At 49.2% G+C, this 15,157-nt stretch overlaps 1 protein-coding gene across 3 annotated transcripts in view; it reads right to left on the bottom strand.

Moving 5' to 3' along the window:
• Positions 1-15,157, bottom strand: part of NRG2 (neuregulin 2) — a 178,767-nt gene that overhangs the window by 33,544 nt on the left and 130,066 nt on the right. For all 3 annotated transcript variants that reach the window (XM_070414848.1, XM_070414847.1, XM_070414849.1), the window contains exon 2: positions 5,736-5,907. In XM_070414848.1, the coding sequence (XP_070270949.1) occupies positions 5,736-5,907 (172 nt within the window). The remainder of the gene's footprint in view (positions 1-5,735; positions 5,908-15,157) is intronic.

Genomic DNA, 15,157 nt, shown 5'->3' with positions numbered 1-15,157 from the left:
TGTCCTCACTCCAAGATTCCCCAAACAAGGGTTTGTGAAGTTGTCTTATTGGTAGGCCCTGTTGCTATGGCAATATCCTTATTGATGTTACAGTGACAGCTGCCTGACCCTCCCACTACCCTTCCACCCCACCCAATTTTTGCCAGCTCAAGCCAGTCTGTGTCTCCTTGGCCTGGTGTCTGCCTACAACCCTCTTCTGTCAATTCAAGTTTGTTTCCTTCATTAAACAGAGCCTGGGAGGCCCCTCTGGCTAAGACAGCATCTCCTTCCTGGCTTCAGCCTAATTACATGCCAGGAAGCCCAGCTGCCTCAGGACCAGGCTCCCCAGCCACCAGATCTTCCCTACACTAGACAAGCAAAAGGGGGGATCGCCTGAGGGTCACAGGGTCACGGCAGAGCAGACCCAGAGCCCGAGCCTCCTTGTCACCCACAGCTGAACTCAAAGGACCTTCCTTATGTGACACCATATGTAGCAGGACAAGGCAGAGCCAGGCTCACAGATGTCTGGAGGGATTAAGGCTCAAACAGGAAAGAAGAGCTTCCACATGAAAGTGAGATCTGGGGAAAGCGGGGAAAGCAGGGAAAGGAGTGGGGGGCCCAGGGAGAGCCACTCCCCTTTGAGAAACCAGAAAGAGGCAAGGGGGCAAAAAGAAGGACCCCTACATGTATCAGCTGCGTGATGATATTGCCAGTTCCAGGGAGGTGGGCCCCAGGCTTTCGAAAGAGCTGAAGGCGGGCTCTGCGGGTCTCCCTGGCCCTGAGGAACGAGGGGGGTAGGAATAACACACACTAGGTTCTCTCCTCACTCCTAGCTGCAAGGACTTAGGACTCAGGACTCTCTCCCACTCCCGGGCAGGCCTGGCGCCCCCTTGCCACCTTGCCTCAGGCCTGCCCCTGTGATGGATGCCCCTCCCTTCCTTTCTCAGCCAGTCTTTTGTTGGCAGGGATGGGATTTGGGCTGCCACGTCCTCTACTCATACATTTTCCCCAGCGCCTACCTCCCTCTGCTTGCCTGAGGGGCCTGTCCCAGCCTGCCCCTCATAAATAAGGGAACTCATGGTTCTGCAGGGGAAGGCCCGGTTCTGCAGGGGAGGGCCGGTGCCCAGGGCTTGGGGGGCCAGTGTTCTCCAGGCGCAGGAAGGCTTGGGTGAGATACCTCCTGCGGCAGCCCCTGAGGCAGATAGCACCTGCCAGGGAGGGGGTCTCTGCAAGGCCAAGACCAATGTCAAGACAGAGTGTGGCCTGGGCAGAGGTGTGATAGGGGGCCAGAGAGCAAGCTGCAGTGTGGGCAGAAGGAAAGAGGATGCTGTCAGCCAGGAGACCCTGCCCCTGCCCCCATGCCAGGGGAAGTGTGAGTGGAGGTGGCAGCTCTCTGAGTCACAACGCGGAATCAGAAGTTCCCGATTATGGCCCACTCCTTCACTCCACCCTCTCACTGCTTGGGAGCCCAGGGGCAGGGTGGGTGGAGCTAGGGCATTTCAGAAAGGCAGCAGCTAGGATGGGTCCCTGACAAGAAGGGGACAGGGGCACACTTCAGGCTCTCAGGGGTCTCCGATACCCAGGAGAAGGCCTGACCAGGCCCTGTTTCTTGACTGGCTGACCTAATTGTTAGGTGAAACAGAGGCTTGACCAGGATGCTGAAGTGCTCAAAGTCCAGGTCAACCCAAAGGGCGACCTGTCCAGTCCTACTGTCACCCTCTGCCAGGCCATGCAGGGGAGATGGGTATGGGGAGCCCTCTCATGCTAGAAAGAGAGACATCCCCCCAACAATGCAATGGAACTGTGTTTGAGGCATTATGACAGGAGGTGACGAGAGCTGCCTGGAGGACTCAAGAAGATGTCCCAGAGGCTATGACATTTAAGCTGGGCCTTGGAGAACTTTTCCAGGGACAGTGTGTGTGTGTGGGGGGGGGGGGGGGAAGGGGGGGGGGAAGGGGGGGCGTCTGCTGCCAGTACAGGGAACAGCCTGAGCCCAAGTCCAGGGTCATGAAAGGAAAGAGCAGAGATCGGGAGCACTGAGGTATTGGGGAACAGCGGGGCAATGACTTAGAGGCCAGGAAGAAAAGAGTCGGAAGGGCCCCAAGGCCTGGGCTGTACCTGGCATATAGCAGGCACTCAAGATCTGTCAAGTAAATGAATGAAGATCGGATATGTGCCCATGTTAGAAAGATCATCATCCCCTGTCAGAGTCCTGGGAGTTGGTGACTCTAGACGTCTAGAATAGTAAGCAAAATTGGGTGGATGAGATACACTTCTTCTGAAGAAAGGGTGGAGGCCTTTACCTACATTCTACACTAGAGGCTAGACTAGAAACTCTGTGAAGGTCGGGACCATGCCAGTTCCATTCCCTGGTGTTTCTCCAGCCTCTGGCAGAGCGCCTGGCACACAGTTGATGCTATGTTAGATACAGAAATGAATCCACAAAGGGCCTATCACCAGAAAGGGTGGGGACAGCCATGAGTGGGACAGTGGAGGAGAAGAGGCTAAAAGCTAGGAGACCAGATAAGAAGCTTGCGAGGCAGGGAGACGAGTGCTTCCTTCTGGAGAAGTGGTACCCAACTGCAGGGGATGGCATGGAGGCAGTGCCGAGCAACAGACATCTGCTTCTGCCACAGCTGAGAGGGGAGCACGGGAGGGTGAGGCAGGGCCAGAGGGGGCAGGAGGGAGAGGCCAGACTGAGGCACTCTGGACTAGTGCCTATGGAGTGCCTGTGGAGTATCTCAGGAGAGGTATTTAGTGTTTAGCTGGCAGCATGGGTCTGGAACTCGGGTTTTAAAAAAAGCCATCAAACTGGAGATGGAGGCCTGGGGTCATCGGATATGAGAGGGTGCAAACACTCACAGGTGGAGAGGGAGGGAGGAGAGTGAAGCTCAAAAGACAGGAAAGTTCCAGCACTGATGGTGACTAAGAGGCTGGTTAAGAGGTGCAGAGCCACAGGGGCACAGGAGCAGGTGGCACCCACATCAACGACTGCTGACAGGCCTGGAGGCGCAGGGCCTGGAAGCTCTGAAGTCGCTGGGTCTGCCAAGAGCTACAGCCATAGGGATGGGGGGCGGGGGTATTTACTGGGCAGAGTCTAGTGGAGCCGAGAAGAGTGGAGGACAGGAGAGTGGAGTCAGTGGGCTTGAAACTGACTCCGTGTGGTGGTGGAGGGAAGAAGCAAGATGGGGTAACAGCTGGAGGAGGAAGAGGCAAGCAACGGGGAGGGAAGCGATGTGAGTGGGCTTGTGAGGAGAGAGAGAAAGGCTGAAGTCACCAGAGAAAGGATCTTGTTGGTGGCGCAGCGGCTCTGAGGGTGTGCGTGCTCGTGTGTGTGGGTGGGTGTGAATGTGACATGGGATCAGGAATGGGGGGATGAGGATGGCCAAGTTGTGGACGTGTTTCAGAGTAATGGGGATACAAGGGACAACCTTCTCTCCTGCTTCTGTTTTCTTTCTGGAGATGGCCTCTCCCCTCCTTCACTGAGATGCAGAGGTCCGGAAAGAGTGTTCGCTCTGACCTCCCAGAAAGAGGGGACTGGAGCCCCAACAATCCCAGAAGCCTGTCCATTCCTTTCTCCAGCTTGGAGCCAGTCTTGGGCAGTGGGAAGGGGTGGGGTGGCCTCAGAAGGTGAGCCTGGTGGGCAACCTGAGTTTCTTGCTAAATATGTAGATTGGGGACACACAAGACCCCCCTCCCCAATTTCCTTAGGATGCAGCATTCTTTCAGCCACAAACCTTTGATCTAAACCAGTGGTTCCCAACATGGGGCACATGCCCCACAGGGTGGTAATTTGATTTTTAAGGGGGGCAATTCAAGAATGAGTTATTAACTGAATTTTTTGCATTTCTTATGGTTCTAGGGGTCTCCTATATAGTAATAATAAAAGCAAAATATGCTAATTAGATTGGATGTCCTTCCAGAAAACCTTCTGGATGAAGCCATGGTGGCAGGGTGAGGCAGAGGCAGCAGCGGGCGGGGGATGAGCCCCTTGCACTAATTTCGTGCATCGGGCCTCTAGTATAAATATATATTCTGACATATTTATGCATTTCAGTTCTCTATTATATGTTTTGAAACTTTGTTTGCTATTTTTCATATCACTTCATATTATTATTTTTTTTAAACAATTTCTTAGTGATTTCTTCCTCAGTACTTCAACTGTCCTTTCGTTCTTTTATTTTTCTCTTTCATGGATGCCATGTTCTATGGAAGTTTGTTTAGACCAAGTTAATGGCCTTTTTAGGCTTCCTCCACATGAAAAGGAGTTCACTTTTTGAATAATAAGAATTATATGTCATGGGGGGCATCAGGGTTTTAGAGATGCTCAGGTGGGGCATGGCCAAAAAAGGTTGGGAATCACTGCTCTAAATCAAACTCTTCATAAATTCCAATTTCACCTGGAAAGTGGTCCAATTTGCCTCTGCTCCCCACTCCTGAAAGGACAGTCAGAAAACTGAAGTGCCTCCCAGATTCCTTACCCCCACACCCTCTTTCACATATTGGAGACTGAGGCCGAGGGACAGAATGTGCACAGCTAGGGCCACATAGCAACCCAGGAGCAGCCTGAGCGCTGGCCTTCCATCACTTTCTGTTGTGGGGCAGGTTGGGGTCCTCTAAAATCATCCTTGTTTGCATTTGGGGGGCAGTGAGGAGGAAAAGGATAGCCAGGGAGCGGGTGGTTGTAATATACTCTGGAGTGGCAGGAAAGACTAGGATGCTCTCAGCTAGAGAGGGAAGTCCACTTGGCCATCAGGGCCAACAGAACAGAGGTCAAGCAGAACTTCTGTTTAGCAGGCAGAGGGGGGCTTCCCCTTTTGCTTGTTCTGCCATCCAACAGTCTGTCGGGGGCTGTGAGAGGCAGGAGAGAGGTGAGGAGCTGCCCTTGGGCTCCTGGCTTCTCTGGTGCCCGAAGCCCCCGCTCGACCAACCCAAGATGGGAGAGAGGCCATCCCCCACAGCTGGAGGCTCCTGAGCTGCTGATTCACTTCCCTGGAGCGCTGACTCCAGATTAAAGACAATCCTATGTCATCGGGGAGTCTGTCTGAGACACAGACTCCCCCAACACTAGTCAAAGCCATGTGCCCTTCCCCTTATCCAGCTCTCTGCCCAGTACAGCTTGCTGAGCTGAGAAACCAGCCCATCACCACACATGACCTCCCAGATGCATTCTGCAAGCAGTTTTCCCGCCAAGGATTGCCAAATGCTGGGCTTTCAGACACGGTGGCAGGTCCTTTGAGAAGTTCTAGGGCAAGAGTGGACTTCCACAGGCAAAGCTGACTGACAATCAAATTGCCTTCAACCATCCAGAGACATTAATTAAGCATCTATAGCAGGGGTGGGCAAACTTTTTGACTCGAGGGCCACAATGGGTTCTTAAACTGGACCGGAGGGCCGGAACAAAAGCATGGATGGAGTGTTTGTGTGAACTAATATAAATTCAAAGTAAACATCATTACATAAAAGGGTACGGTCTTTTTTTTTTTTTTTTAGTTTTATTCATTTCAAACGGGCCGGATCTGGCCCGCGGGCCGTAGTTTGCCCACGGCTGCTCTATAGTCTGAAGACACTGGGCCAACATAACCAGAGGAGGACCATGAGTTCCAGGGTTGCAAGGAGAAATTGGGGGTGGCAAGGAAGGGGGTGAGAAATTTGATCTACAGGTGAGTCTGGGGACACAGCCCTCGGTTCTGCCAGCTCGGGACCCTCCTTCTCAGGAGGGAAGATGCCAGGAGGGAGGGATGGCTGCTGCTCACCTGCCATTACCGTACTTGATGCGAATGTCGCGGCTGCGGTTGAGCTCCTTGCCATCCTTGAACCAGCGGTAGGAGGGCAGGGGGTTACCGGCCACTGCCTCACACTTCAGCGATTGTTTCTCCCCCACCTGTCCCGTCTGACTCTTCATCTTCTTCAGCTTGGGCCGGGTGGCTGTGGGGGCACAAGGCAGGGAGGTGAGCATGGCAATGATGGGGCAGTGCCAAGCATGAGCAGTGGAGGAAGGGCCACTGTCCTTGGGCTGGGCCTGGGGAGTTGCCCCTCCAGGTGTCATTTCCTCGTTCAATTCAACAAGCATTCACAGAGGGTCTGCAATGATGCCGTGTGGCTATTACCTGGAGAGAGTTTCCCTTGTGCTTGGAATGGTACTGGGAGTTTTACACACATTATCTTATGACAACAACCTGATAAGTTCACTGCAGTGATTAAACCCATTTATAGATGGGAAAACTGAGGCACAGGTTGGTGAAGTCACTCCCTCAAGGTGATGGAACTGGGATTGAAACCCAGGTCTCCTTGACTTCAGTGTTCATGATCTAACTTCTGTCCCAGGAGACCCAGGCAGACCAAGATGACAGACAGCCCCTCCTCTCAGGGGAGCTGTCACCCGGCATTGACACACAGCATGGCTCAGGGAGGCATGAAGGTGCTGAAGCCCAGAGGAGCTACCCCAGGGGTGGGCAAACTTTTTGACTCGAGAGCCACAATGGGTTCTTAAACTGGACCGGAGGGCCAGAACAAAAGCATGGATGGAGTGTTTGTGTGAACTAATATAAATTCAAAATAAACATCATTACATAAAAGGGTATGGTCTTTTTTTTTTAAAGTTTTATTCATTTCAAACGGGCCGGATCCGGCCCGCGGGCCGTAGTTTGCCCACGGCTGAGCTACCCCAACTCAGACTGAGGGATGAACCAACTCAGCTAAGAGTTAAGGGCTGGGGATAGAAGGAGAAGGTGAGGCCAAGTCATTTTAATAGATAATATATTCACACGATTCAAAATTCAAGAAGTGAAAAAGGATATATGGCTTGAAACAACAAGTCTCTAACTTCTCACCACAGCCATACAATGTTTCTAAAAGGCAGCCAATTTTGTCAATTCCTTTTATATCCTTTCACAGATCTTTATGCATATACAAAACACACACATTTTAAACAAAATGGAATCATTAGTAACATACATATACCAAAAACCCTAGTATTCACATACTTTTTTTTCTTTTATTAATTTAAATTCTTTATTGTTTAAAGTATTACATGAGTCTCCTTTTTCCTCCATTGACCTCACACCTTTTTTCTATAGCATCATTTTTCATGGTTGCATAATATTCCAGTATGAGTATATCACAATCCATGTGACCAATTCCTATCATGGGGTAGTTAGTAGGTTTTCTCCCCTTCCTTTTTTCCCTATTACAAACAAGCCCAGAGGAACATCCTTGCACCTTTGCCCACTGTATACATTATATATCCAATGCACACACCCAGTGTACACTGTTGTACAGGTAGTATGGCTCTTGACTCAGACTGCCTGGGTTCAAATCCAGACTTTGCTACTTGTTAGTTTTGTGTCCTCTGGTCATTGACTTAATTAATCCGTTTGCACCTCAATTTCCTTGTCTGTAAAGTACAGGTGATAACAGCTCACCCTGTGGGATGACGGCTGTGAGGATTATATGAGATAATGCGTGTGGAGCTTGGCATGCACCGAGCATTTAATAAAGGTTAGCTATTATTGTTATTATTATCCACAATCATTTCCTAAGGCAATCTTCCTAAAAGTGGAATTGCTGCGTCACAAAGGTTTGCAATCTTCCTCAGCGTTACGGTTGCCAAATTACCTTCTGGAAAGGTTGCATCAATCTGTACTCCCACCAGTGAATGGCAGTGCCTGTTTTTTTCCACACCCTCACCAACATGAGGTATTATCATGTATTTAATCTTCACCAATTAGCTAGGCAAAAGATAACGTCTCTGTTGTTTTAATTTGCATTTATTTGATTCCTAGTGAGGCTGACCACTTTTCCGTGTGTATCGGCCCATTGTATTTCTTCTTTGTGAATTGTCTGTTCTTGCCCGTACTCCATTTTTCTATTGGGTGCTCACCTTATTGATCTGTAAGAGTTCTGTATACATATTAAGGCTACGAAGCTTTTGCTACATTTCCCTCCAATTACCTGCTTCTTATATTTTATAATGGTTTTCTTTTGGACATCCAGAGGTTTTATGTATATCAACCTATCAATCTGTTGGGCTTTCTGGAACTTCATAAGTCTAAATGGGATTGAAATCCTGCCTCAGCATCCTTCCCCCTTACCCACACCCCCACCTTCCTGAGTCCTCAGTCACTGCTTATCAATAGTTCTTAACCCTACATGCCAATAAGAATCATATGGAGAGCTTTAAAAATTATGTAAGTGCCTAGGAAATATCCTAGACATAATGAAACAGAACCTGTGAGAGTGGGTCCAGGTATGTGGGTTTAAAAAATAAACAATAAAAATATAACATACATATAGGAAAGTGCACACATTGTGAGTGTATAGCTCATGACTGGTTACTAACTGAACACATCTTCACAGATGGCTTTGCTCTAAGGTTAGGCTGACATCCAGGGATCTAACCTCTTGGTCAACTGGTGATCTCCAACTAGTCTCCTCCCTCTTCTTGTGAACCAGGGAAACAGAAAGCTCTTCTCAGGTTAGAGAGTGCTGACCTTCATTGCAGTTCTGAGACAGGGGGCCCACTAACCACCCCCTCCATGGGCCACCTCCCTCCCAACAAGCCAGGGTGAGGGTGGGGGTGATACCTGCTGAGAAGAGGTGGTGGTCACTCTACTACCTTGTTGCACATGAGTCCTGGTGCAACACTATGCACTAAGTCTGAGGCCACTGCTTAATGGTGGTGGTGAAGGGGGCAGGAGGGTGCAGTTACATAGAGACTCCAGAAACAAGAGGTATGACCCCAATTCAGAGGCCCTGAGAACTGGGGGCTCCAAAGTCATTCTCTGCCACCAACGGGAAACCCAAGACTACATTTCAGATCACAAAGAGCCCACTCCAACTAGTAAGAACCTTGTGCGACCCAATAGCCACTTTAAAAAAAATATGTTTTTATCAATTTCAGAGAGGAAGGGAGAGGGAGATAGAAAAATCAGTGATGAGAGAGAATCATTGATGGGCTGTCCCCTGCATGCCCACCTACTGGGGATCGAGCCCCCACAACCAGGGCATGTGCCTTGACCAGGAATCAAACTGTGACCTCCTGATTCATAGGCTGATGCTCAACCTCTGAGCCACACTGGCTGGGTGCCACTTCTTGATAGTCTACTCACTTCAGGATAATCCCATCTAGCTCACTTGGTCCTCAATCATTCATTCAATCTACTACATGCCAGGCACGGTCCAGATTTTGGGCCCTGAGAATACAATAGTGGACAAGACAGATAATCTTCCTGCTCTCATGAAGCCTGAACTTGAGTGAGGAGGATGCACAATGGCAAATAATCACCAGGATCTATGAGGCAGTGAAAAACAGCTAGTTAACAGAGGCCCATGTGGCTGGAAGATTCTGGAAAGCAAGGGTGGTATGAGGGGATCCTGGAGAGGGAGGGAGGCCCAGGTGACTGACATGTGGCTATCTGAGCCAGGACAAGAAGTCTGGATTTGTCCCTCTTCTCCTTTTCTTGGGTAACCCCATTTTTTTGAAGTCCTTGATCAACATTTCTTGCAATTTCCTACCCTCTTGTGCATGCAGAATTGGAAATTCTGCCAGATGACTAGGAATTAGGCCCCTGGAGAATTCTGAAGTGTGACAGACCTAGATTTGAAATTTGGCAAACTACTTTCTTAACCTAAGCATCAGTTTCTTTATCTGTAAAATATACACAATAACTAGCTGATAGGATTATTGTGAGAATTAAAGGAGATAGTGAATGTAAAGTGTTTAGTCCAGGGTTCAACAAATGCAAGTTCGTATCTGAGAGTCCTGAAATAGGGTTGGTGGCTGAAGAGGAAGAGGGTTATTTGCTGGTGTGGGGTGGGTCCAGATTTTTGGGCTTTGTCAGAGGAAATGAGGGATGTCCAGTCAGACACATTATTTTGGTTGCCAGTTGCTGAAATAGTTCCCTGCCTAAAGTGCTTCCATAGGCTATGAGGAGAGAATGCCGGAAGTGCCCCATAACTTGCAAATGTCTTTAAAGCTTTTTTTGGGTTAACTTTTCATGTGCCTACTAGAAATTGTAAAGTTATCTATGTAGATCACATTATATTCCTACTAGACAGCACTGGTCTAAAGGATGACAAGATAAAAATAGTCATATATTTGAATCATGTTATGCTCTTTACAAAGAGTTTTCTTTTGGTTCTTAACAGTTCCTCACAAGAATCAACTGAGATACAGTAATCACCCCTTGCTTCCCGAGGTTTAATTACCCACAGTCCAAATATATGAAGTAGAAAATTCCAAAAATAAACAATTCATAAATTTTAAATAGTGTGCTGTTCTTAGTAGCATGATAAAATCTCACGCTGTCAGGCTCCGTCCTGCCCGGGACGTGAATCAACTCTTTGTCCGGCATATTCACGACTGTTAGTCACTTTGTAGCTGCCTTGGTTATCAGATGCACTGCTAGTGTTCAAGTAGCACTTATTTTACCTAATAATGGCCCAAAGCCATTCACATAACTTTTATTACAGTATATTAGTATAATTGTTCTATTTTATTATTAGTTATTATTATTACTCTCTTACTGTGCCTATTTTAAAATTTAAACTTTGTCATAGATATCTATGTATAGGAAAAGACAGTATATATAGGGTGTCCCTAAAAATGTATACACACTTTAACAGCTGATAACTCAGTTCTCACTCCTTTTCAGGTTTAACTGATTTGAAATAATGGGTGAAGCCAGACTAAGCTTTGAACAAAGAAAAAACCAGACATTTTTTTAAATGGGGATACATAAAAGATAAAGTTTATGGTACAAAACCAGCAACAGTTGACGAATTGAGGGAACACAAATGCAAAATGAAATGATTTTTTATGTTTGCGATTCCACCCTCTTCATGTTATCAGCAGTGCCCGGACCAGACCGGTCATCAGTTTGAATTCAGACATTGACAAAAAATTATTCATTTCTGCAGATTCTTTTAAATTTTGAAAACGAACTATATGTGAATAAACACTGATTTTATAATAATTCAAAGCATGTATATATTTTTTTGGGATACCCTATATAGAGTTCAGTACTATCTGGGGTTTCAGGCACCTACTGGGGTCTTGGAACTTATCCCCCAAGGATAAGGCGGGGGGGGTGTGGGGGGGGGACTACTGTACTAAAAACCATGTCTCCCGCTCTAGCAATGTCTGATTCTGGTCCCTGCTCACAGAAATCGTAGTTCACAGTTCTAAGCCAAAGATGCACATTTGAAAGGAAATAGGACCCTGAGACCAGACTTTTTTTTTTTTTTTTTTTTTTTTTTTTTTAATTCAAGCAAGTCCCCTGGGGGGGAGCAGCAGCAGCTCAGGTGGCAGGAAAGAGAACACCCACCAGGTGGCACCCTGAACAATGCCTGGAGGGCCTCTGCAACCTCGCTCCTGGGCCCAGAGCTTTCTATGGTGAGGAGCATGAACAACCGCCCCACCATAGCCCTGGATTTGTTTTGCAGATGTGATGGGAAGACATCAAAGGTTTACAGGTCAGGAAATGACTTGCTCTTACAGTTTGCATTTTAAGCTCATTCTTATTCTGAGCATCATACTTCTCCCACTGTGGCTTCCAGTCACTGGATCCTTAGGGACACCTGAGACAAGGCTAAGAGGTTATTCATACAGCAGGCCTTTGAGGACCTGGAGATAGTGTTTACAGGGACTCAGATACAATTAGGCCAGCTCTAGCCCCTGCCTGGGCCCCCTCTCTGATCTGGGTCCAGTATTGTCTGGGACTCTTTGATGGACTAGGACCCAGAATGCGAGTATGAAAACCACTGTATCATGTCCCCAGAGTGTCTTGAGGCCAAAGCTAAACCAAGCAGAGAAACAGGCTTCCTGGGATGAATGGGATCTGTCAGGACAATAGCTGAAGCAACCCATTGGGCAAGCACTGCCCCCCCTCGGTTGACATGCATTTACTGAGTGTGCTTATGGTGCCAGGTTCTGTGCTTTGTCCCAGACAGAAATGACTAGCTATACATGGGGTAGCCAATCCTGCCCCACAAGGAGGTTGGCTTGTTCCCTCTGTTATTGTTTTGTTACATAAGAAATACATTACTTGTTGTAGAAAAATTACATAATACAAGTAAGGAAAAAGAAAAACACATTTAAATCCATTCAATTACTACCAGAGAAAAACACTCTGGCAACATTTTCAAATATCTCCTTCAAGATTATTCTCTCTAAAATGTTTTATATCCTACATTTTTTAGTCAACATATTGTAAAAACATTTCCCCGAATCTAGAAATACAGATCTATATCATCTTAATGGCCGCATAATATTCCATTGTCCAGATGAATTGGGATGTCTCCAACATTCTGCTAATATTAACAGGACTGCAATAGATTTCTCTATAAATTCAGCTTTGCAGCTGAAGGGAGGAGTCCCAGTCCTCAGGGTCTGTGTACACTTCCCCACGCAGAGGGGATTCTCAAAGGCCCAGCACCCAGGGGAGTGACCGATGAGAGGCATCAGGTAGAAGCATGAGGAAGAAGGGGGTGACAATTCCCATACTCTGCTCCATGGCTGTCACTGAGACCCTGCTTCCCTGTGGCTGCTCCTTCCCCACATGTAGAGGGGTAGGCGGCAAGTTGATGGCCTAGGGGTCCCTTTGATGTCGGGCAGCTCTGCCATCACCTCCCATAATGTCTCCTCCTCAGGCGTAGCCTCTCTGCTGAGCTCTCAAACTCCTTGAGATCCCTTTGTCCAGCTCCCTTTTGCCTGAAAAAGGGCCCATCTGAGCAGCAGGACCAGGGCTCTCTTGAGTGGGGTTAAGGGTATAGGGGTATGGGGGTTGGGGAAATCTCTTGGGCAGTTTTATAACAAGAGGAAGGTCTCCCAAGGATGATCAAGGGCTCCATAAAAAGATTTCTCTTGAGGGTGAGTCCACTAAAACCTTAAGACACTTCTCAGTTGTGATGAGTTGGGCCATGGGGTATCTGGTGGCTTCTGCTTCCTCACAGCCTCATGCCAAACCAAGGCATCTGGCCTGTATGTGTTTGACGGGGAATCCTCGGAAGGCACCTCACTGAAGATAACAACAGCAAGAACAGCGAGGGCTGCTCCTTTTCCACATCCCAGCCCTGAGGCCAGAAGATACCGCTGCTGCCAGCAGTTTGACCTCATTCCTCTCGGCAGTGGGCGGTGGGTGCGGAGCCTGCAGAGATCTGAGAGCAAGACAGGCGCCCAGGACATGGCCAGGCAGCCCAGCCAGGGAGGACCTGGCCTGGCCTGGCCTCCCTCCTGGCAACCAGGGGGCAGGGGCAGCGGACTCTTAAAAGGGTTAATGATCCTCAGCTCATGACTAAGGCTGAGCAGTCCCCTTTGCAGCACAACACCTGGAGACAATGTGGCCAGCCCGCCTATCATCAAAGTCTCCTACTGCCCTGCTGCTGGCAGGCTGCGGGTCGGCCCTCTCCCCACCCCTTTCCTACCCACAAAGTGACCTATAGGAGGTTAATTACAGACTCCAAGTTCAAATGAGAAGGAAAAAAAACCCAACAACTAAAACACAGCTGACTTACGTGGGCACAGAGGGCCCTCTCTGAGAAACGGCAGTCAGGTATCCTCCCGTGGCCTGCAGAAGAGTCATTTGATACTCACAGGCCAGGCGCCCAAAGGGAGTGGCCCCTGAGCCACATTTTCTTAGCCAACCAGGCTCAGCCTGGTGCCTGGGCTTGCCTTGCCCTCTTCTCACACCCATCCAACAAATCCACACCTCCTACAGTCCTATGACATACCAGGTACCTACCCATCATCGGGGATATGATGCTGCACAAGACAACCTGGCTCCTGGGCTCTAGTCGGGCTCTGTCTCCTGCTTAGGGCTACACTGAGACTGGCAGGGGGCAGAGCCGCACAGAGGGTCACTTTCCCTGCCCCAGTGAAAGCTAGTCACCTGATGGGCTTTCAGCTCAGCAGGCCAGGCACCTGGCTCCTCAGCTAGAAGGTAGAGAAGAGGGGCTGGGGATGGAGCTAGAGAGGGGAGGCTGACGTTGTTCCAGGAGGACAGGCAAAGAAGGGCAAGGGAGGAAGGAGGAAGAGACAAAACTTGGCAGCTCCAAGACCAACAGAAATGACTCCTGCTTGGCACTTCTTGCCTGCCCGTCTCAAAACACCCATCCACTGACACCCAACATACAGTGTGAGTGACGGGCATAAACAGGCCTGGCTTGACCACCAGGGTCAACACTATGGCCACCCTCAGCCCCCTCTAACAGGAATGAGGCATCCTGACGGAAACATTGGCCTCCTCAGGGCCCTGCCAGAGTCAGGCCGGTGCATGCTGAGGTTCCTTGCCCGGGCTGAGAGCTGAGACACAGGTACATGATGGGGTGGTAGAGGTGGGGGACTTGGGGATGTCACTTCTGGTGAGGGAACTATTGCATAGGCTCAAACAAGCAGGGCTAGCACACAGTTTGCTGGGATAGCACACAGTTTCTGGGTTTCTTAGCACGACTTGTTGGGGCCCAGGCCAGATACACCTAGAGGTGGGTGGCGCAGATGAGGCCCAGGGGAAGCAGTGCTTAACCGAGGCAAGTGTGGCAGCTGAGGACATAGCAGTTAGGTCCTTATCTAGGTCCCTGAGTTTCTAGCTGTCTGCCCTTAGGCGAGTAGTTTAGCCCCTCTGGGCCTCAGCTGACTCATCTCTGAACCATGCTCTGCCTATTTCAGAGGGTAAGAGAGATGGAGGCTTCTGACCATGATCTCTTCAGCCACTGGGAGTGAAGGTAGGGGAAAAGCAGAGGTGACAGGCCTGAAAGGCCATTACCATTTGCCCAAACTCTAATTTTCCCACTGGGAAGGCTGGGCCCGGGCCCCGAGCACCCTCTGTGGGGAGGGCCTGCTGCTGCTGGACGAGGCAGCCTCTTGCTCAAGGAACCTAAGGGGATCCCAGAGTCCCTACACCCTTTAGGGTGGGCCTGCGCTTCCCACCCCCTCAGCCTAGCTGGAGAAAGTTGTTTCTGAGGCTCTGGATCATGGGAAATGTAATGTGTGTGTGTGTTTGTATGGGGCGGGGGGGGGGGGGGGGGGGGAGCGCGCGCAGAAAAGGGGAGGCACCTTATACACTAGGCAAGACCCGCTTCTCAAACTGAGATAGAGGAAAAGCTGCAGGATGATCTCAGGACCTCTTTCTAAAGGGTCTGCCGAGTTCATTAGTAAGGAAAAGCAGCACCTTTGTATTAA

Source organism: Myotis yumanensis, unplaced genomic scaffold (genome assembly GCF_028538775.1).
Source record: "Myotis yumanensis isolate MYYU_CA2020_CCGP unplaced genomic scaffold, mMyoYum1.0.hap1 SCAF_5, whole genome shotgun sequence".
Lineage (NCBI taxonomy): Eukaryota > Metazoa > Chordata > Mammalia > Chiroptera > Vespertilionidae > Myotis > Myotis yumanensis.
This window is presented reverse-complemented; position numbering and strand designations above follow the sequence as displayed.